The sequence below is a fragment of the Capra hircus genome, chromosome 11 (assembly GCF_001704415.2).
Source record: "Capra hircus breed San Clemente chromosome 11, ASM170441v1, whole genome shotgun sequence".
NCBI lineage: Eukaryota > Metazoa > Chordata > Mammalia > Artiodactyla > Bovidae > Capra > Capra hircus.
The window spans coordinates 44601715-44625146 of record NC_030818.1 but is presented as its reverse complement, the minus strand read 5'-3'; the positions used below and the strand labels follow the sequence as shown (position 1 = coordinate 44625146).

Below are 23432 nucleotides of genomic sequence, written 5' to 3'. Positions count from 1 at the left end.
ATGCAACTATACCCATGGATATATAATCTAGGTGTCAGATAGAGACGTCTAGGTGTAGATACAGCAGCAGCAGAATTTTACAGCCCTGGAAAATGTACATTGGTGGGCAAGCAACCTGTTCAGCTCAGCCTTGGCTGGCTGGCATTACACCCCCATTGTTTCAGACCACTCCAAAGGGTAAAAAGGGTATGGACTTAAAACTGACTCTCGAAACCTTTGTGAGATGTCTTCTTCAAAGAACCCATCACAGAGAAGCCAGGATCAGCCTCCACCGGGGCCGGGGGAGGGGTCCTCACGCACGAGCGAGTGGCGCCTCAAGAAACCAAAGTCTGGGGGAGGCGAGACTCCCTAGACCCCTCCCCTCTGCCGGACCTCCAGAGACTCCACCTGAAAACAATTTCTTGAGACCCTCCCCATCTCCCCATTCCCAGCTTCCAACCAGAGTCGTGGAAAGTAGGAATTGGCAATGACTCCGGGGAATCGAGCCCCGCTTCCTGGAGGAGGGAGCGGGAGTGGCCGCGCCTCGCCCGCGTCGTCAGGCCGGGACCCCGCGGTGGCGCTGGCCCCGCGCCCAGAGCGCAGCCCGGCCCGCGGCTCCGGCGCGTCCCCTGCGCCCCACGCCCGGCGGCTCGCGGGGCACTTTGCTCTGACGTCCGCCTCCCCGGCTCTGACGACCGGCCGCCCTTATAAAGGGGACTGTGGCCAATACTGGATCGATCGCCTCTTGGCCGCGCCGAGCGCCCCGAGCCGCGCCCACACCTGTCAACTTCGCGCGCGCAGCGATTCTGGAAACTCGGGGTGCGGAGCTTCGGAAGCGGGACTCTCCTGGCCTGCCGCCCTGCGACCCGACCACACGCCAGTGTCCCGTGCAGTCTCGGCAGAGAGGAGCCTGGACCCGCGGAGCGCTTCCCCGCGCGGCGGCCACTCCAGGTAGGAGCGCGTCGGGGCCACCCCTCCGACGCGGCTCTGTGCCTCCCGCGGGGACGCCCGGCGGGTCGGGTCTCGCAGCCTGGGTCCTCGGGTGCGAGCAGCTGTGAAGTCGGGGTGCAGTGGGGGCCCCAGCGACGCCGCGGACGCAGGAGGGACCCTGGGGCACAGAAGGATCCGCTCGGAGCAGGATGGGGGGAGACCTGCGGGTAGGGAGGGGAACACGGGGTGATAAGGCTGCAAAGGCAAAGCTCACCCCTCACTCAGCACTCGCGCTCCTTTTGACTTCTCTGAGCCCAAGGGACGGAGCCTGGTTCTTTGGCCCAAGATCTGTCGCCCATCTGCATGCACGGAGGTCTGGCTTGCCCAAAAACTTGTCTGTGCCAATTGAGGAGAATGGATAGCCACGGGCACGAGAGGAAGATACGAGAGAACAAGAATTCTAGAAATTAAAGGCATTAGAACTTGACGTGTCTCTTCTAAGGGTCTTGCTTTTAGTGCGTGTGACGCTCCGCTTTGTTTCAGGCATTTCTGTATTTTTAAGTCGTTTCCCTGTGTGCGCCATTGAGGGAGCAGGGGAGAGAGGAAAGACACTGGGTGGGGAGGGTCGACGGAGGGAGACCCTCTAAATAGCACAACAGTTTAATGGCTGCCGTAACTTAATCCTCCCGCACTTGTTGAAAATTGGAGGCCCATGTTGTTTTGAAGTTGATCTTCCTAAATTTTTTCCCCAGATATTTGGGTTAATTTTGGAACCACTCCCTGAAGATGTTTGAAAGGAGGGATGGGATGATGATTGAATGAATGAATGATTATGCATAGGTTCTCAGAGTGATCCTTTATGATGCATCTACACTGCTGAACAATTCTGGATCGAATAGTACCCGAATAGTACGGTGGTTCCAAATTAAGTACAGACTTGCTGATTGTGAGTGACTTCTTGCCCAAGTAACTGGGTTAAAACATGACACAGTTAATTTTACATTGCAAGAATTTAATACAAAATAAGCACATTCCTTAAACAGCAAAACCTGCATTTTCTGTTTCTTGCAAACCCAAGACAAGGTTCAGTTGTTGAACAGAAATAGAGTGATGGAATGGAGGCTTGTTGGCAGCCACAGGTGAACTTGGGATTTCAATACACTTCTTCTTTAAGTGGCCACCGCTCAGGAGCCAGGTGGTATTTGCTTGGCTGGCTTGTAAGGCATCTGTGTTTTCGCAGAAGTCTTAATGAAGTAGCTGCCGCAGCAGAGCCCAAAGCCCTCAGTGACAATGGATTTCCAGGTGGAAGGGCTGGTAGCCATCGTGGTGTTCTACATTCTCATCTTGCTGGTTGGCATCTGGGCCGCCTGGAGGACCAAGAACAGTGGCAGTGCGGAGGAGCGTAGCGAGGCCATCATCGTAGGCGGCCGCGACATCGGGCTGCTGGTGGGTGGATTCACCATGACAGGTGGGTCCCCTCACACCCACCTTTGTGCCATCCCTGCCATAGCTCTTCAGGGGAAGAAAGCAAACCTTGTTCCTTGTCCTTGAGGAAGTCTCTGTGTTTACTACCTATATACTTTTCAAATATTTTCAACCCAGTAGCGCTGAACCAAATGATGTTATCAGTTACTGGACAGAACATCAGTGAGAGAAATCTGGGCTCTGGGCTGCTGCGTGGGTGGAAGCAGTGAAAACAAAGAGGTGGGGGAATGTGCAGAAATGCCTGAGTCTCACAAGTTGTGTTTCTGTTCATCGATGTGATGCAGGCAGCATCTCCTTTCACTCCTTACTACAGGCATCAAGTTGTGACTGAGCTGTCTTAATGAATGCTAACTAGTTGATGAACACTAACCAGTGATGGTTTTAAAACTAAATAAGTCAATTTGGGGGCAGCCCAATTCCAAATTGATTGATGTCCTGTCTTGAAACCTTATTCTTCCATGTAGTGAAGTAATTTTACTCACAGGAAGACGATCACGTGTTATAAATCCCCGGTTCTGAGGAAAAGGTTCAGGAATACTGATACAAAAGGGAAACACCAGGGTGTGTCTTAGTAAGAATCCTTCAGCCACCAACTGCACCTATCACCCATTCAAACCCCTCCATGCCAGAAGCCCCCAGAGTCTCTCCTCCTTTGCCCAAAGGTGGTTCTGATTAAGTGGTGGCTTGTTTTTCTTTTCTATTCTTCTCGGTTGTTAATATCTTCAAACAATACTGAAAAACAACAATTTAAAATTATATCCATACTGTCACTTGATGCATATTCACTAACATCACACATTTCGTTTTAGAGTTGTATTAGGTTTTTAAATATTATCAATATAATCCATACCAACAGGATGACTGTGAGTGCCCAGTGGAGAAATATCCCACTGGAAACCATATAAGAATGATACCAAATTTCAGTCCCAAAGTGCTAGTTAAAAATCATTAACCCTGTATTTCAAAAAGTTTTCCAAACCAGTCTGGGCAGACTACATCCCTGTTTGGCCATTTGAAACTTACAGTGTCATAGAATAATTTATTGATGATCGATTCTGCCTCTCAGATATTCACATTTTGTTTGTTTAACTCTTTGCCAACCATACATGGTTTTGTTCGATCTTCATAACAGCACTCGAAAGGGCTCCAGGCTACGTCAGGACCCAGACTTGTGTGGTTAGTAAGGACCAGAGCCAAGTCTGGCAGCCACACAGTGAACCACACCCAGCCTCTCCCCGCTTCTCCATAAAGGTACCCAAGGTGAAAAGAGCTCTCTTTAACCCTCTGTTTCTCATTTTTTCTACATAAACACACATACAGAAAAAAATGTATTTTACAGAATATTTTCTATGATGCATAATAAATAAAACCAGAAAAAATACAAAAACATGAAGAATAAGAATCACCCACTTACCTATCACCTGCAGATGTTTACTGAAACGTTGGTGCAGATTTTCTTGTTTGTTTTTTTTTCTTATTATCCAGCTATTGATGAATAATACAGGCACCTTTGTATCTTCACCTTCAGTTTTCGTTAGAGCACAAATATCTCTTCTTTCCTCTAAAGACCGACAAGGGATACTGTTATCTGAAGTGAATTAAAGCATTGTAATTATATCTCCCTCAGATTTCTCTTTTGACAAAGAAAATAAGAAGAAAAGCAAAATAAAATGACAGTTGATGATTTCACTCAAATGGTTGAAAAGAATAAATGAACTGTTGCATACTAAAGTATTTTATTAATCATAAATTATAGTAACTTTCTATTACTCTAATTAAATAATACATTAATTATGTTCATAAAGATAATATCTCAGAATTTGTTCTTTTATCATTTAGGGTGATTTTAATCTAATAGGCTATTAAACTATATTGAAAAAATTTGAATTGTGATATTTCTTATAACATGTCCTGCTTAAACTTAGCTTTTAAAGATTTTTTCTCAGAACCAAACAGAGCCTTGATCAATATCATAGTTCAATTAAAATCTGAACCATATTATCTAAACTTGTCAGATTCATTGATTGTGTTACTTGATAAGGAATAAAAATTGAAAATAAAAATGCATATGATTTAAAGGAATCCTCATTCTCAAGAATCTGATGTGAAAATATATGAACATGCAAATGACCATATTGATAACAATAGAGGAACTTTAATTACAAAAAGTACCCAAGTCTGCCTGTCTATATTATAATATTTTAATACTATGGTTTGTAATTATGATATTTTAACTCAAGTACGAGTTTTCTTTCTGGAAATGGAGCGGAGACCTACACAATGAAAAATGATCACTAATAAATGTTGTGCTAGTAAGACCCAATAAGATCACTAATAAGACCAATAGGCATTTACTTAACGTGGCAAAACATTTCTTGTGTGGTGTTAGGAGTCACAAATACCTGACAGGAAGGTGAGGTCTCGGGGCTGTGCTGTGAGAAGTCATTGCTCTAGGTCCTGGATACTTGCCATTTGTGGGGGGGTTGGGAAGGAAAGTCTTTAAAATTTCACCAGGTTTAGGATAAGAAAAGCATATCATAGCATTTGTTATTGATCAACACCATGGAAAAGCTGCTGTGAAGATGAGGTGGCTGCTAAATATCATTTGTCCGCTTGAGGATTTTGTGTATAAACTCTCCATTTGTGTATGTAAAGTTCCTTTGCAGGAAGGTCTTTTCATGTTGACCTTTTAAAAATTGGATCAACCACTGAAGGCTCTCTCTCCTTTGCTTTGGGTTTGGATTAAATGCCAGATAAATTTTGGCAAGAGACACTTGTCTTTGGCAGTTTCATAAACAAATTATTTGTTTTATGAACATTCTAACTGTGAAATTTCAGAGAATTTTTCAGAGTCAAATTTTATTCCCCATTGCAGTCCAGAATTCACTCTCATATTTAGTAAGCTTCATGCCAGCCTCTATTCCTCATAATTTCACAGCAATTATACCTAGGGATTACTGTAAATAGTTTGACAATACTCTTCAAAGGGTATAAACTGCCAAGATTAGAATGTTCCATTAACTTTAGCATTTCAGCAAAAATCAACTACTGCAGTTCTTCTCAGAGAAAATGATAGAGTTTATAGATCATTCTGGACCCAAAGTTGTTTAATCAAAACATGTTTTCTTTGATTCTATGGCCTCCCTCCTTCAGCTGTTATGCTACAAAAGTGTTATTAAATAATATCTGAAGAAGACATAGTTCTTATTATTCTTTATGAAATATCAAATGTCTGCCTGAAAGACCCAGATTAGAACAAAGACTTGCAAATGAGCATGCAGTCAACATTTTAATTCTCCTGAAGGCTGACCCAAGCCCTAAGTGTAGGTCAGGTCCTTAGGGAGACATAGAAGGAAAAAGCAATTTAAGCTCAATTACATCACCTGGCACCCTCCTCCCTCCACTTTGTTAACAAAGTAAGGTAGTAAGTACAAATACATTATCGTTTAGAATAGATTTGCCAAAACTCTATGCACCCAGCATGTTTATAAGTGACTCTATTAAAGGAAAGCACCCACACCCACAACCACACATGCATACGTGCACACACACACACACACTTCACTCCTTGAAGACAATATTCATGATCAATGAGGAAAGATCAATACAATTAAAATAAAAGGCCCTTGAAATCAAGACACTTGACTCCATGTTATGGAAGCTAGGGGGAGAGTTGTAGCATTATTAAGAATGGAAGCAGTCGTGAAATATATCACATATGATCTCAGACTTTGTGATATTATGATATCATTTCAAAATGTTCATGACTCGGTGGATTTAGAAAATATCCAGGGCAACACTGTTCAGTGGAAATATGATGTAAGCCACAAATGCAACCTTCAATTTTCTATACATCACTTTTTAAAAAGCACAAAAAAATAGGTGAATTAATGTAAATAATAGAATTATTTAACTCAGTATGTTGAGAATGTTTTAATTTTGTTGTGTAACCAGTACAAAAAAGATTGAGAAGTCTTAACACTTATTTTTCCATGATGAGTCTTAGAAATCCAAAGTGCAATTTTCACTCTTCAATCACTTCCACCCAGACCAGCCATGTCTCTGGGGGCAGTCCCACAGGCCTCTTGGGGCTCAGGGGCGCCCTGTGGGGACCACAGGCATGACACGTCTCCCCTTCGCTTCTCATCCTGTTTCAGCCACCTGGGTTGGAGGAGGCTACATCAACGGGACAGCCGAGGCCGTGTATGTTCCAGATTACGGCTTGGCGTGGGCTCAGGCACCCATTGGATATTCTCTTAGTCTGATTTTAGGTAAGAAAAGCTTTATACCTGAGTGACTCAGCCAGTAAAGCATAAAGATTAGGAGTGTAAATAGCAACCAAAAGAATAAGTCAAACAGCATAACTATTGTGGGAAATGCCACCAGAAATCCCACCGAAGTCACTGTTATCAGAAAGTGGCAACATGAATGTGTAGCTGACTGGATCTCTTGATTATGGAATATGTAGAAAAAATTCCCTTAATCAGTTTGCAATCATCACAGTGAATTTCTTAGTGTAATGATGTTTTTTATTTCCAAAATAGTGCAGACATGTCATTAAAAATGAGTCAATTTGAATTGTACCTGAATATCTTGTTTTAAATCAAACTAATAAAAGATCAAGAATATTATTTAACACAGTTCCTATCTTTTCTTTTTTGTTTTGCTCTTAGAATACTTTTGTTGGATCTTGTGCTTAATCAAATAATACAGGTGCATAGACATTTAAGGGAGTGCTGAGCTGGTCCACATTTTTCAGCCCACATGAATTGTCCGTGCTATGTACAGCCTTGGATGCCTACAACAGTCGTTGTGTTAAGGAATTTTCATTTTATTGCTAAATATTTCTTGGTCCTGTACTCACAGGATTTTGCAGATTGATTCCTCAACACATAGAAGTATTCTAAAAAATTCATTTCCCATGAGAAATTATACACAATAAAAGGTTTGCAAAGACTTTTATATTGCAGATTTTCAATTTTCTCTTTAACTCTTGTTTGAATTTCCTTTAGGTGGTCTGTTCTTTGCAAAACCCATGCGTTCCAAGGGCTATGTGACCATGCTAGACCCCTTCCAGCAGATCTATGGGAAGCGCATGGGTGGGCTGCTGTTCATCCCTGCACTGATGGGAGAGATGTTCTGGGCAGCAGCCATCTTCTCAGCCTTAGGTGAGAACCAACGAAACATCCTTCTGCATGCAGGGAGCTTCCCAGGTGGTGCTAGTGGTAGAGAACCGACCTGCCAATGCAGGAGATATGGGTTCGATCCCTGGGTCAGGAAGATGCCTTGAAGGAGGAAATGGCAACCCACTCTAGTATTCTTGCCTGGAAAATCCCATGCACAGAGGAGTCTAGTGGGCTATAGTCCATAGGGTTGCAAAGAGTTAAACACAATTGAAGTGACTTAGCACACACACACACACACTCTGGTTGAACAAGCATTAGATACACAGCTTTACTATCTTCAGCCACAAGCCCCAGCCTCGCTTACCTAAATTAACACCACCACCCTGCTGCTTACAAGGCCACCCTTCTCCCATGATCTTCACACAGTAGATTAGATTGAATCTGATCACACCCCTTTACTGCTTAAAACCAGCCTTTAAACTGGGCTGGAAGAGCTTCTTTTGGACTCTTCCTTCTCCCTTCCTCCAGAACTTCACAAGCCCAGTGACCCCTCCTTAGGATGCACAGCCCCCACTTTCCATTCAAACCAACCAGGAAGAGCCTTCAAATCTTCTACAGATGTCACCTCCTCCAGGCAGTCATCCTGAACTTGCCAGATGCCTTTCCTCTGGCATTCTGTAGGAACCAGAAATTTTGTTTTCACTGGATTTATTACTTTGTATTTACATGGCTATTTATCTATTTCTCAGGTTCCAAATAGTCACAAAACGAATTATGAATTTCTTGAAGGCAGGGCCTGTATCTTATTAACTCTTATTGTCCCATCACACATGAATGAATGAACTAATCACCCATAGCTACACTTTCTTCAAAGGAGAAAAAGGAAAACAACAGTCTTTCCTTTCTCAATGAATCCCATTTCATCCAGAGTGTTGGAGTGTAGACATATTCAGGGATTTGAAAAATGCACTTAGAGTCTTTGGGGTCTAACTTACTTCCAAGATCCATCCATGCTAAGGACAACCTGTCCTTGAGTTCTCAGCCTACTCATAAAACCTAGGAAGTGAGAGAGTTCAGTGGGATTGCAGGCAAGCTTCAGGCTCAGTCCCCTCCTTTTTCATCCAGAATAAGTCTAAGTCATCCCACTGAATGTTGAGTTCCTTCCTGAAGACTCACATTGTTGGGCCTTCCTTGTCCTTCCTCTAGGAGCTGTGTCTTTGTGCGACATCCAGGACACTGTCATCTCCATCTCCTCTTCCAAATGGAAGCAATGGGCTTACATCTTCAGTCAGGCTTTAAATTGCCCAAAGAAAAGTCAGATGACACGAATCTCCTGTGTTATGCATTAGACTGCAGGCTACTCTTCTGGTTTCGGGGTTGTCATCAGATTTGGTCTCTGTAACATCAGATAATATTTTACACCACTCTTCACTCCTTCCTCTCTAGACTCCTATATAATTGTATCTGATTTTGTTGGTCTCCAACTGTCAGATGAAGGAATGACTTAATGTAGAAAAGAAGTGAATTTAATAGGTAAATGATTTTTACTGTAATAATTCAGTGAAAATATTGCACTTTCCTGGCACTGAGTGGTCATGCTCCACAACCACTCCTGTCATATCCTAATGAAATTTTACATAAACACACAGCTCCCTTCCCACCTTGTTCTCAGTAGCAATGGTAGTTTATTTGTCATTGGTTTCAAAGCCAGAAAATTTTGGTTTTAAGAACAAACTGCCTGCTGAGATATCAAAAAAGGAGTGGGCTGAATATCTAACAGAATACAAAATGTTCACTCTCGCTGAATAAGGATCAATTCATGTAACAGAGCCCTAAAGCGAGGATAGAATGAAAACCTATTATTTCTAAAGTACTTTGGAAATACAAATCATAATAGCTAAATTCTGAACTTCGGTGCAAAGAGTTATTTTAGTAAATATGTGTCTACATTTGTGTGTATGTCAACATACATGTAAAATATGTTAATGTCTCCCTCTTTACATACACATGTATCAAAGAATATTTATGAAAACATGACTGCTATTCTTGAAATACATGCTCTAGTTTAAAAAAAATGTGTATTTCAATTTAACAGCTATGTTTTCTTCAAAAATAATAGTTGGATATACTTCAAAATTAGTGTTTACTAGAAATAGCTCAGGACAAGATATTTTACCACTTTACTATGAATGTGCATAGCTCACCTGCAAAATTTAGGAGTATCTCAAACTGTCTTCTCGATATATATAGACAACGTCCTTACAACTTCTTAAAGAAATGTGTATTTATATAACAGATCAAATTCAGAGAATTTTTATAACTTTATTTGCAGTATATTTATTTTTCTGGCTGCATGAGTAAATTAATATTTCACAGCAGCTCTGGAAGTCTAGGTTTGGTTTCACTCACTATAAATGATGGAATGATTTAGAAAATATTTTAGAGAAAAAAATTCATTACAAGCTTAATAGTGAAATGAAAGTTGTGGCTTCTTTAAAGCCGCTGAGTTATTGCCAAATGATAGCTTTTACTAGAATGGCAACCCACTCCAGTGTTCTTGCCTGCAGAATCCCCTGGACAGGGAAGCCTGGCGGGCTACAGTCTATGGGGTCTCAAAGAGTTGGACATGACTGAAGTGACTTGAAAGTGAGAACTGAAAGTGAAGCCGCTCAGTCATGTCCGACTCTGCGCAACCCCATGGACTGCAGCCCACCAGGCTCGTCCATCCATGAGACTTTCCAGGTGAGAATACTGGAGTGGGTTGCCATTGCCTTCTCCAGAACCAAGGACTAAGATCAGTCAAATTCTTTATTGTATAAAGTGAAGCCACTCAGGCGTGTCCGACTCTGTGCAACCTCATGGACTGTAGCCCACCAGGCTCCTCCATCCATGGGATTCTCCAGGTGAGAATACTGGAGTGGGTTGCCATATCCTTCTCCAGGATCTTGCTGACCCAGGGATTGAACCTGGGTCTCCCGCATTGCAGGCAGACGCTTTTACTGTCTGAGCCACCACACACTAGACTCTACATCTTTAGGCTCCTCATCCAGTAATCTTTGTTCTGTAACATGCAGCCTCTCTACCTTTGGAGGTGTAGGATTAATAGAAATTGCACCAGAGGGTGGAAAATTAAACAGTATTCAAAAGAAGTAGAGTAATAATTGCACTTTTCATAATTCATGGGAGGTAACTTTAAAATATTGTTATTACAGTAGAAAGCTAGACCAAAGGTGAATGGGAAAGAACTGCAACTAAAGTTTCAACATGAAGTGAAGTCTCAGGAAAAAAAAAAATAACTTGTTAAATATCCATACAACAATAAGTCGGTTGTCCAAAGTCACTTGTAAATAACCAACTTTCCTTTGTCTTTTGCTCCCAATTCTTTACTAAGATTTTCCTTTTCTCAATTGGTTTTTACTAAAGAAAGTAATTTAATTTTTATACCAAACCATGGGCTTCCCTTGTGGCTCAGCTGGTAAAGAATCCACCTGCAAATGCAGGAGACCTGAGTTCGATTCCTGGTTTGGGAAGATCCCATGGAGAAGGGAAAGGTTACCCACTACAGTATTCTGGCCTAGAGAATTCCATGGACTGTATAGTCCATGGGGTTGCAAAGAGTCGGACATGACTGAGTGACTTACACTTTCACTAAACCAAAGCACTAAGAAGAAAATTCTTTTGAAATATATTTTGCATTGTTATCTCAGATCAAAATATCTCATTAGATATTGAGATATCTATAGATAATGGATTTAGATAATGGGTTTTCAACTCAGATGGGCTGCATATGCTATTAGCATGCAATTGAGAAGTGAGGATAGAATGTAAGATTGCAGTTAATGACTCAAAACAATCACAGTGTGTTGCATGTACATTAGTGTGAGAGGAATATCATTGCTACATTTAATAATACAAGATATAAACTATACCACTCTTGAGAACAACAGGAAAGGGGTGTGTAGAACAACAAGTGAAAGCTGAACTGGCAGTGCAAAACTCCATAGTGGTCCCGCTAGCCATACCATGATATTAATATTCTATTAGAAATGTAGACATCAGTAAACACAATAAACAAAATCATGAAGTTAGAAAAGCATCAGTTCAGTTCAGTTCAGTCGCTCAGTTGTGTCTGATTCTTTGCGACCCCATGAATCGCAGCACGCCAGGCCTCCCTGTCCATCACCAACTCCTGGAGTTCACTCAGACTCACGTCCATCGAGTCAGTGATGCCATCCAGTCATCTCATCCTCGGTCGTCCCCTTCTCCTCCTGCCTCCAATCCCTCCCAGCATCAGAGTCTTTTCCAATGAGTCAACTCTTCGCATGAGGTAGCCAAATACTGGAGTTTCAGCTTTAGCATCATTCCTTCCAAAGAATACCCAGGGCTGATCTCCTTCAGAATGGACTGGTTGGATCTCCTTGCAGTCCAAGGGACTCTCAAGAGTCTTCTCCAACACCACAGTTCAAAAGCATCAATTCTTCGGTGCTCAGCTTTCTTCACATAGATTGATTTCTAAAGCAGGTTTATAATTTTGATGAATTTATAGTGATGAAAATCACTGTAAAATATGATGCTTGCTGATATTGAGTTGCATGAGCTGTTTGTATATTTTGGATATTACTCCATTGTCAGTTGCTTTGTTTTCAAATATTTTCTCCCATTCTGGGGTTGTCTTGTTTGTGGTTTCCTTTTCTGTGCAAAGACTTTTTAAGTTCAATAGATCCCATTTATTTATTTTTGTTCTTATTTTCATTACTTTAGGAGGTGAGTCAAAAGGATCTTGCTGCAATTTACGCCAGAGAGTGTTCTGCTTATATTTTCCTCTAGGGCTTTATAGTGTCCAGCCTGGGTAGCCAATAAGAACCTACTACAGAGCACAGAGAACTCTACTCCTGGCTCTGTGGTGACCTAAATGGGAAGGCAATCCAAAAAGAGGGGATATTCGCATACGCATAGCTGATTCACTTTGCTGCAGAGCAGAAACTAACACAAAATTGTAAAGCAGCTATACTCCAATTAAAAAAAATTTTTAAGGGAATATAAAAACCCTTAAAAATGATGCTAAATCTATGACTCTGCAGTACATTTGTATCCTAGGAACAAGATTGGAATGCTGCAGGAAATGAATAAAATAAAAGTAATCTTTCATAAATTTGAAAACGTTGGAAAGTGCAATTTTATTACCAATTTTATTATTTTCTCCTATGAATTTATTTCAAACCCTGGTACCTTAGACCATGTGTCATCTAATAAAAGCTGACAGAGGTCAGAGTTAATGCAAAAGAGCACATCAATGCTAACTGTAAAATGAGAAGCTGGGTGGTTATGCTCATCATAAAGGCTTGTTTTTCTCATGGATGTGAGTAAATACACTGCACATGTTCAATAAACTCAGAATTTCAGGCAGCTGATGGAACAATTGCAGGACCTTATAGTACTGTTCAGTTCAGTTTATGTCATGGAATTCTGTAATCAAGTCATGAGTTTCAGGTTTCCTCGTAAATAAGTGAGCAGAGCACTAATTTCAGAAAGAAAGAACAGTTTAGAATGTATGTGTGTATGTGTATATAAACACAGATGTGCACAGGCACACTCAGGTTACTGAGAAGGAAGAGCCGGGCTGTGGAACTTCAGCTGGGCTGTTCCCATCCCATCTCTGCAGGAGCCACCATCAGCGTGATCATCAGGGCCAGTGTGCACATGTCTGTCATCGTCTCTGCGCTCATCGCCACCCTGTACACCCTGGTGGGCGGGCTTTACTCTGTGGCCTACACGGATGTCGTTCAGCTCTTTTGCATTTTCGTGGGCCTGGTGAGTAGAACCATTCACAGAGTTCCTTCTTCCTTTCATCCTCCCTCCCTTCTTCCTTCATTTCTCCTTTTGTAAGAGATGACATGGTAATTCATACTAACTCAGCAAAAACTAATAGAAGTCTTATTTCCCCACCATGGCTAACACACAGTAAGTCATACAGTATTGGAAATTTTGCTTTTCTCCATGGATTACTTGGATGAAAAACTCTAATCACATTGTGAGATTTTGATAGAAAAGTGCCCTCAGTTAGGTCTTAGGAAGGTCTGGGGGCTCCTTTCCTTCATGCCTACATTTGATAGAAACATGTGTGATCTTCCTTCAAGTACTTCTGTCAGAGTTAAAATTTAAACCTTGACCCTGATCTGTGTTTGTCTCTTAACCTTTCCATACATTAGTTTTGGTTATGCCATGAAACTGCTCCTAGGGTATAGAAATTATTTTCAATCAAATCATCCCTAAGGAATGGATATCTTCTAATTCTAAGAAAATACATGTTTTATATATATATATATTCATATGTTTTGTATAAACATATGTAAAGTTCTCAAATTCAGTGTTTTCTTCCTGAAGGTTTTGCAGTCAATGTGATATGGCATAATTAGCTCAGAAGCTGACAACGTGTTACTCTAACTTTTCTAAATCAGTGTTCCTTGGTGTCCACAGAGAACATACTTTCAGGTCCTCCCCTGAACAAGAGGAATGACCGAGCTGAGCCATCTATGAGAAGGAAAAAAAAAAAAAAAAAACTAATACATGAAATCTTTCATGTCCCAGATAGCCACACTAATGCTTTCACGAACTCTGGTTGCAGTGGATCAGCGTACCGTTCGCGCTGTCCAATTCTGCAGTTGCTGACATTGGCTTCACTGCCCTGCACACCAAGTACCAGAAGCCTTGGCTGGGGACCATCGAGCCATTTGAAATCTACACATGGCTTGACAGCTTTTTGTTGTTGGTAAGTGACACACATGTCCATCCTCATCTCAGTGCTCATCACCACCCCTGGACACCCTGGTGAGCGGGCTCCCACTCCTTGCTCCACCTTCCCATCAGAGCTTCTGTTCATCAGTGGAGGCCAGATTGTACCTGACTTACAAACCTTGATGACCTACGTGTCCAGAGACATAGGTATGTAAATTATGTATAACAGTTCATACAGTCATTGAAACTATTGATGAAATACTTATCAACACGGTAGATGTTAATGATAGATTGATTTACAGGTTGCAAAACAAAGGGGAAAGTTTTGGAAGCATACAGAGTTGAGGCATGGGATTATGAATTTTAGAATTTCTCGTGTTTTATTTTATTTTGTATATTTTTGCTTTTGAGCTTCTCCAGTTCCGTTCAGTTGCTCAGTTGTGTCCGACTCTTTGCAACCCCATGAACCACAGCACACCAGGCCTCCCTGTCCATCACCAACTCCTGGAGTTTACCCAGATTCATGACCATTGAGTTGGTGATGCCATCTAACCATCTCACCCTCTGTCATCCCCTTCTCCTCCTGCCTTCAATCTTTCCCAGCATCAGGGTCTTTTCAAATGAGTCAGTTCTTCTCATCAGGTGGCGAGAGTATTGGAGTTTCAGCTTCAGCATCAGTCCTTCCAATGAACACCCAGGACTGATCTCCTTTAGGATGGACTGGTTGGATCTCCTTGCAGTCCAAGGGACTCTCAAGAGTCTTCTCCAACACCACAGTTCAAAAGCATCGATTCTTCGGTGCTCAGCTTTCTTTATAGCCAACTCTCACATCCATACATGACTACTGGAAAAACCATAGCCTTGACTAGATGGACCTTTGCTGACAAAGTAATGTCTCTGCTTTTTAATACGCTGTCTAGGTTGGTCATAACTTTCCTTCCAAGGAGTAAGTGTCTTTTAATTTCATGGCGGCAATGACCTTCTGCAGTGATTTCGGAGCCCCCCAGAATAAAGTCAGCCACTGCTTCCACTGTTTCTCCATCTATTTGCCATGAAGTGATGGGACCAGATGGCATGATCTTAGTTTTCTGAATGTTGAGCTTTGAGCCAACTTTTTGAGCTTGTATGGCTTTTATAAGAAGGAAATTGTTCTGGAGCCAATATGTGAGATACTGATAAACAAGCAGATATCCCAGGATTTGGAGCCAATGAGAGAGACAGTCAAAGAAGCAACTTCAGTACATTGTGATCTGGGAAGTTCCCTCATCAATTCACTCACTCACATGATAAATATTTACTGAACACTGACTCTATGTCAGTTAGAGAATTGTCTAGTCTCCTCTCTAGCCACCCCCACACACCCTGACCTCTACTTGTACCAAATACACGGTGGTCTTATGGCTGCCCCTTGCTTGCTTTCTTTTTCATGTTGGATTATTTCCTAAGAACTTCTCCTCCCTCCATCTCCACCCACTGACACCCCTGGATGTCCAAGGATTGACTTGAATATCATTTCCATGGGCTTCCCTGGTTAGGGAAGTCTTCCTCCCTCCATTCCACCTCCCTCTGTTAACCCCTAAATGATTATTTCTTTCTCATTATTGTTCCCATGGTGCCTCTTTAGAGCATCAACAAATTACATTCCAGTTCAATGTCTCCAATTTTTTTTTATAATATATTCTAATAAGAATGTTAAGCACAAAAGTCTGTTCTATACTCTGTGGGAGAGGGAGAAGGTGGGATGATTTGGGAGAATGGCATTGAAACATGTAAAATATCATGTAAGAAATGAATCGCCAGTCTAGGTTCGATGCAGGATACAGGATGCTTGGGGCTGGTGCACTGGGATGACCCAGAGAGATGGTATGGGGAGAGAGGTGGGATGGAGCTTCAGGATGGGAAACTCATGTACGCCCATGGCGGATTCATGTTGATGTATGGCAAAACCAATACAGTATTGTAAAGTAAAATTAAAAAAAAAAAAAAAGAATGTTAAGCACAACCCCAATGTAGGCATAGACTACTTATATGCACTGTACTACACATTGTATGGAGAAGGCAATGGCACCCCACTCCAGTACTCTTGCCTGGAAAATCCCATGGATAGAGGAGCCTGGTAGGCTGTAGTCCATGGGGTCACTAAGAGTTGGACACGACTGAGCGACGACTTCCCTTTCACTTTTCACTTTCATGCATTGGAGAAGGAAATGGCAACCCACTCCAGTGTTGCCTGGAGAATCCCAGGGATGGTGGAGCTTGGTGGGCTTCTGTCTCTGGGGTCGCACAGAGTCGGACATGACTGAAGTGACTTAGCAGCAGCAACACATTGTGTAAATCATGTAATAAAACAACAACCTCACAGTTAGGCACAAGGTAGAAATGAGTATAAAGAGAAATTCTAGTGTCTTCTCTATATTAGAAAATTCCTCAGTGTGCTAGTTCTCGCAGTGGACGGGGATCTCAAGAGTAGAAACCACTTCTCACTCATCTTCGGGCTCCAAAACCATTCCACTGCCTGGCATGTGACTGGGATCCAGAAATATTCATTGGGTTGTTTTGACTCAAATTAAACTTCATGATTTCAGAATATTAATGTTTTTGAGACAATTTTGTGGTGGTTAGAACTTCCAGATAAGAACAAATTGAAGGTTTCCGGGGAGTTTTAACACAGCTTAAAGTGGGTAAGTTAAGGAAAAGAAAATCTTGTGCTAGGTAATTATGAAAGAAAAGAACTTGAAGAAATCTGCACAGTTGAAACTGTGACAATGACAGCTGTGAAGACGAAAGGCATGTAAAACCATTTTCTATACTTCAGAGTCTTGCTATACTTAAGCAAGACTGAATGTGATTATTAAATATGATTACTGAATGATTTTTTTTAATCTTATTTTTAAAATACCAATTAAGCATTATACACTCCCATGTGTAAAATAGACAGCTAATGGGGAGCTGCTGTACAGCACAGGGAGCCCAGCCTCGTGCTCTGTGATGACCTAGAGGGGTGGGATGTCAAGGAGAGGAAGGCTTAGGAGGGAGGGGATATATATATGCATATAGCTAAGTCATGTTTTTGTAGAGCAGAAACCAGCCCAACATGGAAAAGCAATTATCCCCCAATTTAAAAAAATTTTTTACAAATTTAATAAATAAAAATAAAATGGGAAATTAAAAAAAAATAAAAACAACTAATAGATGCTATTTGCCTCCGTTCATCCTGTGTCCCCATGGCTCCCATGCAGATGCTGGGTGGAATCCCATGGCAAGCCTACTTCCAGAGGGTCCTGTCTTCATCCTCCGCCACCTACGCTCAGGTGCTGTCTTTCCTGGCAGCTTTCGGGTGCCTGGTGATGGCTCTGCCAGCCGTGCTCATTGGAGCCATTGGAGCATCGACAGGTAAACCTCTGGCAGCTTCGCTGATTGACTCACTCAGGCTTCACCCAAGTTACCAGCAAGCACCCAGCTGCCCTCCCTCCCCCACTTTCCCCATTACTCCCATCGTGTATCTGCCTTTGTTACATAAGACGTCAACAAATCGTCTTATAGTTCAGACATTGTTTGACTGCTCACCTCACCAATAAGACATTTGTGAGCAGCCCCCAGCCCCACTGTTGGGATATTTATCAACCGTGTATCTGTGATCTTGTCAGCCATGGTTCTCGACCAACGTGCACGCTGTCTTCATCCAGGGAGGTGGAGGGACTCAAACAATACTCGTTTCTATCCTACACTACAGGAATTTTCTTTTAGTGACCTAAGATAGAGCCAGAGATCTGTGTTTTTAAAAGTTCCCTTTTAAAACTAAGTCAAAGCTGAGAACCAGTCAGTTAGTGGGAAGCTTCTATGTAGCACAAGGAGCTCAGCTCTGTGCTCTGTGATGACCTAGGGGAGTGGGATGCAGGGGCGGGGGGATGTGGTTTGAGAGGGAGTCTCAAGAGAGGGTGGGGATATATATATACGTAGGGTTGATTCATGCTGTTGTGCAGCATAAACTAACACAACATTGTTAAGCAATTATACTCCAATTTTTTTTTTTAATGGGAAAGAAAAGTAGAGAACCACTGACCCAGAAGTTGACCTGCCATCACCATAACCACACAAGGATCACTTTGAACTTGAGGCTTCAGTTTACATTTTCAATAGTTTGTTAATTAAAAGTTTCCTTTCTTGGAGAAATCAATCAATCAGTTTGTAAGTAAAGATAAACTAAAACACTAAGGCACTTAAAGAATATCTTACTCAAAATTGGTAAAAAAAAAAAAAAGTTTTATGATGTGATTACCTCCCATTTAGCCTCCATTCTGAACATTTTTTTAAGTTTTGTCCTTAATTTGGTTGCACTTACTAGTTACTCCTGACCCTTGGGTATTATTTCTGGTCCCATAATATTCCAGTTAATGCTATAAAACTGGCCAGATAAAAGCATGGCTTTGAACAACTGTAATAGAAAATGAGGGAAGGAAAAATGGTAGGATCCAAGGAAAACCACCCATTAACGTTCAACAAATAAAAAAGGAGCTATACTAAACAACTGTTAAAGCTTCTGCTGTATTCTTCTTACATGCTAGTATAACTAAGCAGTAAAGATTTATATGCAAAGATAAGCTTAAATTTCAAGTTCTTTTACCACAGAGTCCAAAAACTGCCTGAAAATTTCAACCCCATACTTGCACTTTTTATTCAATAAAAAGGGACTGTCTTTGATCCATTCATGTTTATTTCTAATAAGTGAAATTCATGTTTGACTGCTCACCTCACCAATAAGACATTTGTGAGCAGGAATTTACTCGAGAGAAAAATAATGCCGAGGAAGCTCCCACCACAAGGCTTTACCCAGGAAGAGAATGGGTGAGAAGAGGCCCACTGTTGTCTTTACCCACTTCTGTGTATAACTGAGCAGTGAAACACTATGTGTTCTCTCACATCTCCATGTGGTTGGAGGAATCCTCTAGGCTTCAGCTTGAGAACACTTATTTTCAATGAGTCTGCACAAGATAACACCATTGTAACACTGCAGAAGAGAAATTTGTATTAAAAAATCTCACACCACCATATCCTGCGCAGGTCCTGTGGATAAGATTAAGTGTAACCAAAACCCATTAGACACCAGAATATAGGAGACAATGTCACTGGACCAATACATGGACTTGCCACCTAATTAAACTAACATATCCCATTGGACTAATTAGATTTCCCACTGATTAGACTAGGTCATATCTTCTGAATTTATTTCGAAAGCTACCTAGTAAATAGAAGAACTCCAGATGGATGGATAGATGGCTCTTTGGCTGTGTTTGTTGTTTCTGTCAACAGCCTGGAACCAGACTGCATACGGGCCTATTGCTCCCAGGGAGAAACAGGAGGCAGACATGATCTTGCCGATTGTCCTCAAGTATCTCTGCCCTGTGTACATTTCTTACTTTGGTCTTGGAGCTGTTTCTGCTGCTGTCATGTCCTCAGCAGATTCTTCCATCTTGTCAGCAAGTTCGATGTTTGCTCGCAACATCTACCAGCTTTCATTCAGACAAAATGTAAGAATAGTTATATTTTCTTTAACATTACATTGTTGTTATTGTTCTCATCCTTGCACTTAATGTGTAGGTAATATTCTATATTATTAATAGTCTTTGTGAAAATCTGACCTTACTTTGATTCCGCACACAAGGTTAAATGATGATGCACTTTATTTATGAAGGTCCTTCATATATGTTGTATATGAAGGCTTCCCTCGTGGCTCAGACAGTAAAGAATCTGCCTGCAATGCAGAAGACCGGACTCTATCCCTGGGTCGAGCAGATCCTCTGGAGAAGGAAATGGCCACCCACTTCAGCATTCTTGCCTGGAGAAGTCCATGGATAAAGGAGCCTGGTGACTATAGTCCATAGGGTGGCAAAGAGTCGAACATAACTGAGTGACTAATACACACATGAAGGTTTTTAATGCATGCCATTATTCACTCTAATACTGAGGGACACGCATCAGTATAACTTTTTCCCAAGAGGTACAGTCATATTGCAATAATTTAAATGTCTTCTCTTTCTAATGAAGGAGTAAAATATCTTAGAAAACATCTTAAAATATCTTAGAAAAACTTCAAGTTTAAATACAGTAAGAAACTAAGGAAACCCTGGTATAGGCAGAACACAGTGAGTCATTATTTCATAGATATCGGTGTGAGGCTTGTTTTGCTCTTCACTTGAACCCCAAGTCCTCCTTTGTCAGGAAATAGCCTCTCAATTTGATTTTCCTCATTGAATCTGAGGGCATAGAGCAGCACACTCATGCTCACTGAGGGACTTGTAGCCCTCTACACCTTCTTCTCTCACTCAGGCTTGGCTTTCTGTAAGTTTTCTAGGTCATGGTTAACACAATGGTCTCACTTCTTTTGTGTGTGTGTGTGAAAATCTTTATTATCAACACAATGATCTTTCTAAAATGAAGGCAAGAAAAATAAATTTTATAAAATACACAAACAACAATTTATTGATTATGTATGTTTTTTTACTTGCAGATGAATAAGATTGTGCTTACAGTGAAATGAGATACATAAGAAATTAATCCTCCAGAGTACCCCCTTTGTGTTATTAGCAATGCTTTGCTTTAGTTCTAATCTGCATTCAATTCCTAATTTTTCAATTTTCAAATTTCCTTTCTCAGCCTTCATTTAAATACACAATGTATAATACTTGTTTGAAAGTGAAACTGAAATTCCTCAGTCATGTCCGACTCTTTGTGACCCCATGGACTATCCAGTCCATGAAATTCTCCAGACCAGAATACTGGAGTGGGTAGCCTTTCCCTTCTCCAGGAGATTTTCCCAACCCAGGGATGGAACCCAGGTCTGCTGCATTGCAGACAGATTCTTTACCAGCTGAGCCACAAGGGAAGCCCAAGAATACTGGAGTGGGTAGCCTATCCCTTCTCCAGCGGATCTTTCCGACCCCAGGAATGGAACCAGTGTCTCCTGCATTGCAGGCACACTCTTTACCAACTGAGCTATCAGGGAAGCCCATAATACTTTTTTAGTTTCATGATTTTTTAAAAGCTTATAAACTATTCTTTGAAAAAAATATTTATACGATGTTTTACAAGTATTGCCACATAGCATCTAAGTGGTGCCACTTGTTTTATAAGGCGGTTATTCTCAACGGAGAGAGGAAGCCAGATAGGCCACGCCCCTCACTGCCACATTGCAGCATCTTGCGTCTCTTTCTGACATTCAGCGAGGAGCGCAAAGGTGCGCTCTGGTTCCTCCATACCCGTCACTGAAACTCCTCCCCAGGTCCACCATGGAGGCCACCTAGATTGCTCTGTTCCTTACTGCTGATTTTACCTGTAAGCTGTGCCATTTGAACCAGAGTTATTCTTTAGGGCAGCTTTAAAGCACGGGAAGGCATCTCCTTCTCCTCCGGGAGAAGCCCGTACTTTCTGAGAAAAACTGACTTGATGGCGATTTCTTACAGGCTTCCGACAAGGAGATCGTCTGGGTCATGCGCATCACGGTATTCGTGTTTGGAGCTTCTGCAATGACCATGGCGTTGCTGACGAAGACAGTGTATGGGCTCTGGTACCTCAGCTCTGACCTGGTCTACATCATCATCTTCCCGCAGTTGCTCTGCGTGCTCTTCATCAAGGGTACCAACACGTATGGGGCCGCGGCAGGTTACGTCTCGGGCCTTTTCCTGCGAGTCACTGGCGGGGAGCCCTACCTGAACCTGCAGCCTTTGATCTTTTACCCTGGCTATTACATTGATAAAGGTGGCATATATAACCAGAGATTCCCATTTAAAACCCTCGCCATGGTGACCTCATTTTTATCCAACATTTGCATCTCCTATCTAGCCAAATACTTGTTTGAAAGTGGAACCTTACCACCAAAACTGGATGTATTTGATGCTGTTGTTGCAAGGCACAGTGAAGAGAACATGGACAAGACGATTCTGGTTAGAAATGAAAACATTAAACTAGATGAACTCGCACCTGTGAAGCCACGGCAGAGCATAACTCTCAGCTCGACCTTCACCCATCAGGAGGCCCTCCTGGAAATGGATTCAAGTCCAGAGGGCTCTGGGACTGAGGATAATTTACAGTAACCACATCTGCATAAAACTCTGCTTTCTCAGATGAGGCGCTAGAGCAGACTAGTCCTGAAAGGTTGGTTTGCAGCATATACAGTATATTTAAAAAAATAATAATGACAATGAGGAGGACAAAAATCCATAGAGTAGTTAACTTGCACAAATCCAAGACAAGTCAGAAGGAAGCACCCTTGAAGCAGCAGCTTTCTCTCCTTCATGGACATGTCTCATCTTCATTTAATTTTGACTCTTGGTAGTTTTGTTAAGTATCTGAACATGGCTAAAATCCCACTCAAAAAACAGAAAGCCAAATAGAGTTTTCACCTTAATTATGGAAAAAGGAAGTTTAGATATGAGAAAGCCAAGGAGTTTGAGTAGCCTTGATCCTGACCTTGTTGGAGAATGCCCCGAGAGTCTGATTTAACTATCACACTGAACTTATCAGAATAATTCCTGCCACTCCACTGGATGGTACAATGAATTTGTCAGCTGATTTCTCTGGTGTGATGAGTAATTTCTTCTTTTCTGTTAACGATAACATTTGCTGACTATGCAGTTTGTTTCTTTTACTGGTGATGTGTGTTATTCTGAGCACAGGCAAAGCAAACAAAAAAATATTGTGTAGCAGCATTTCTTGACATGCAAGGTAACAGTAAGAAAGAGTGCCTAATGGTAGAGTATTCCTGGCTCATTTGGATGTATCTAAAACTACCATGGAGAAGGAAATGGCAACCGACTCCAGTATTCTTGCCTGGAGAATCCCACAGACAGAGGAGCCTGGTGGGCTTCCATCTATGGGGTTGCCCAGAGTCGGACACAACTGATGCAACGTAGCAGCAGCAGCAGCAGCAGCAAAACTACCATAGGACTACCATATGCATTGGGGAAAGTACGTGTGGGGAGAAAGCCATGATCATTAGGCAATCTGGCAGTGACAAATCAAGAAGGCCATTAAGTAGGAAGTGCCAGGAACAACAGTGAATTTTACCTTCATCTGAGGTTTGGAACATTTTGCTTCATGACAAAAATGTCATCTCTTGACGGTCTATTTGTATCAGAAGTGAAATTGAGCCACTTGTAAGGTGAGATAGCTACAGGGCCT

General features: G+C 41.7%; 1 protein-coding gene across 1 annotated transcript; it reads left to right on the top strand.

The window, feature by feature from the left end:
• SLC5A7 (solute carrier family 5 member 7) lies at positions 591–22433 on the top strand. Its single transcript, XM_018055318.1, has 9 exons — positions 591–930; positions 2150–2377; positions 6552–6665; positions 7407–7562; positions 13183–13331; positions 14146–14289; positions 17495–17648; positions 19566–19783; positions 21716–22433. Exons 2-9 carry the CDS (start codon positions 2200–2202, stop codon positions 22343–22345), a joined length of 1743 nt encoding a protein of 580 aa, XP_017910807.1. The 5' UTR covers positions 591–930; positions 2150–2199; the 3' UTR covers positions 22346–22433.

Bases quoted from the DNA above. Each gene is read 5' to 3' on its own strand.
- SLC5A7 (XM_018055318.1), top strand. From the start codon at position 2,200: ATGGATTTCCAGGTGGAAGGGCTGGTAGCCATCGTGGTGTTCTACATT. The intron at 14,290-17,494 runs GTAAGTGACACA...GCTCCCATGCAG, and splicing joins TTGACAGCTTTTTGTTGTTG to ATGCTGGGTGGAATCCCATG. The intron at 19,784-21,715 runs GTAAGAATAGTT...GATTTCTTACAG, and splicing joins AGCTTTCATTCAGACAAAAT to GCTTCCGACAAGGAGATCGT.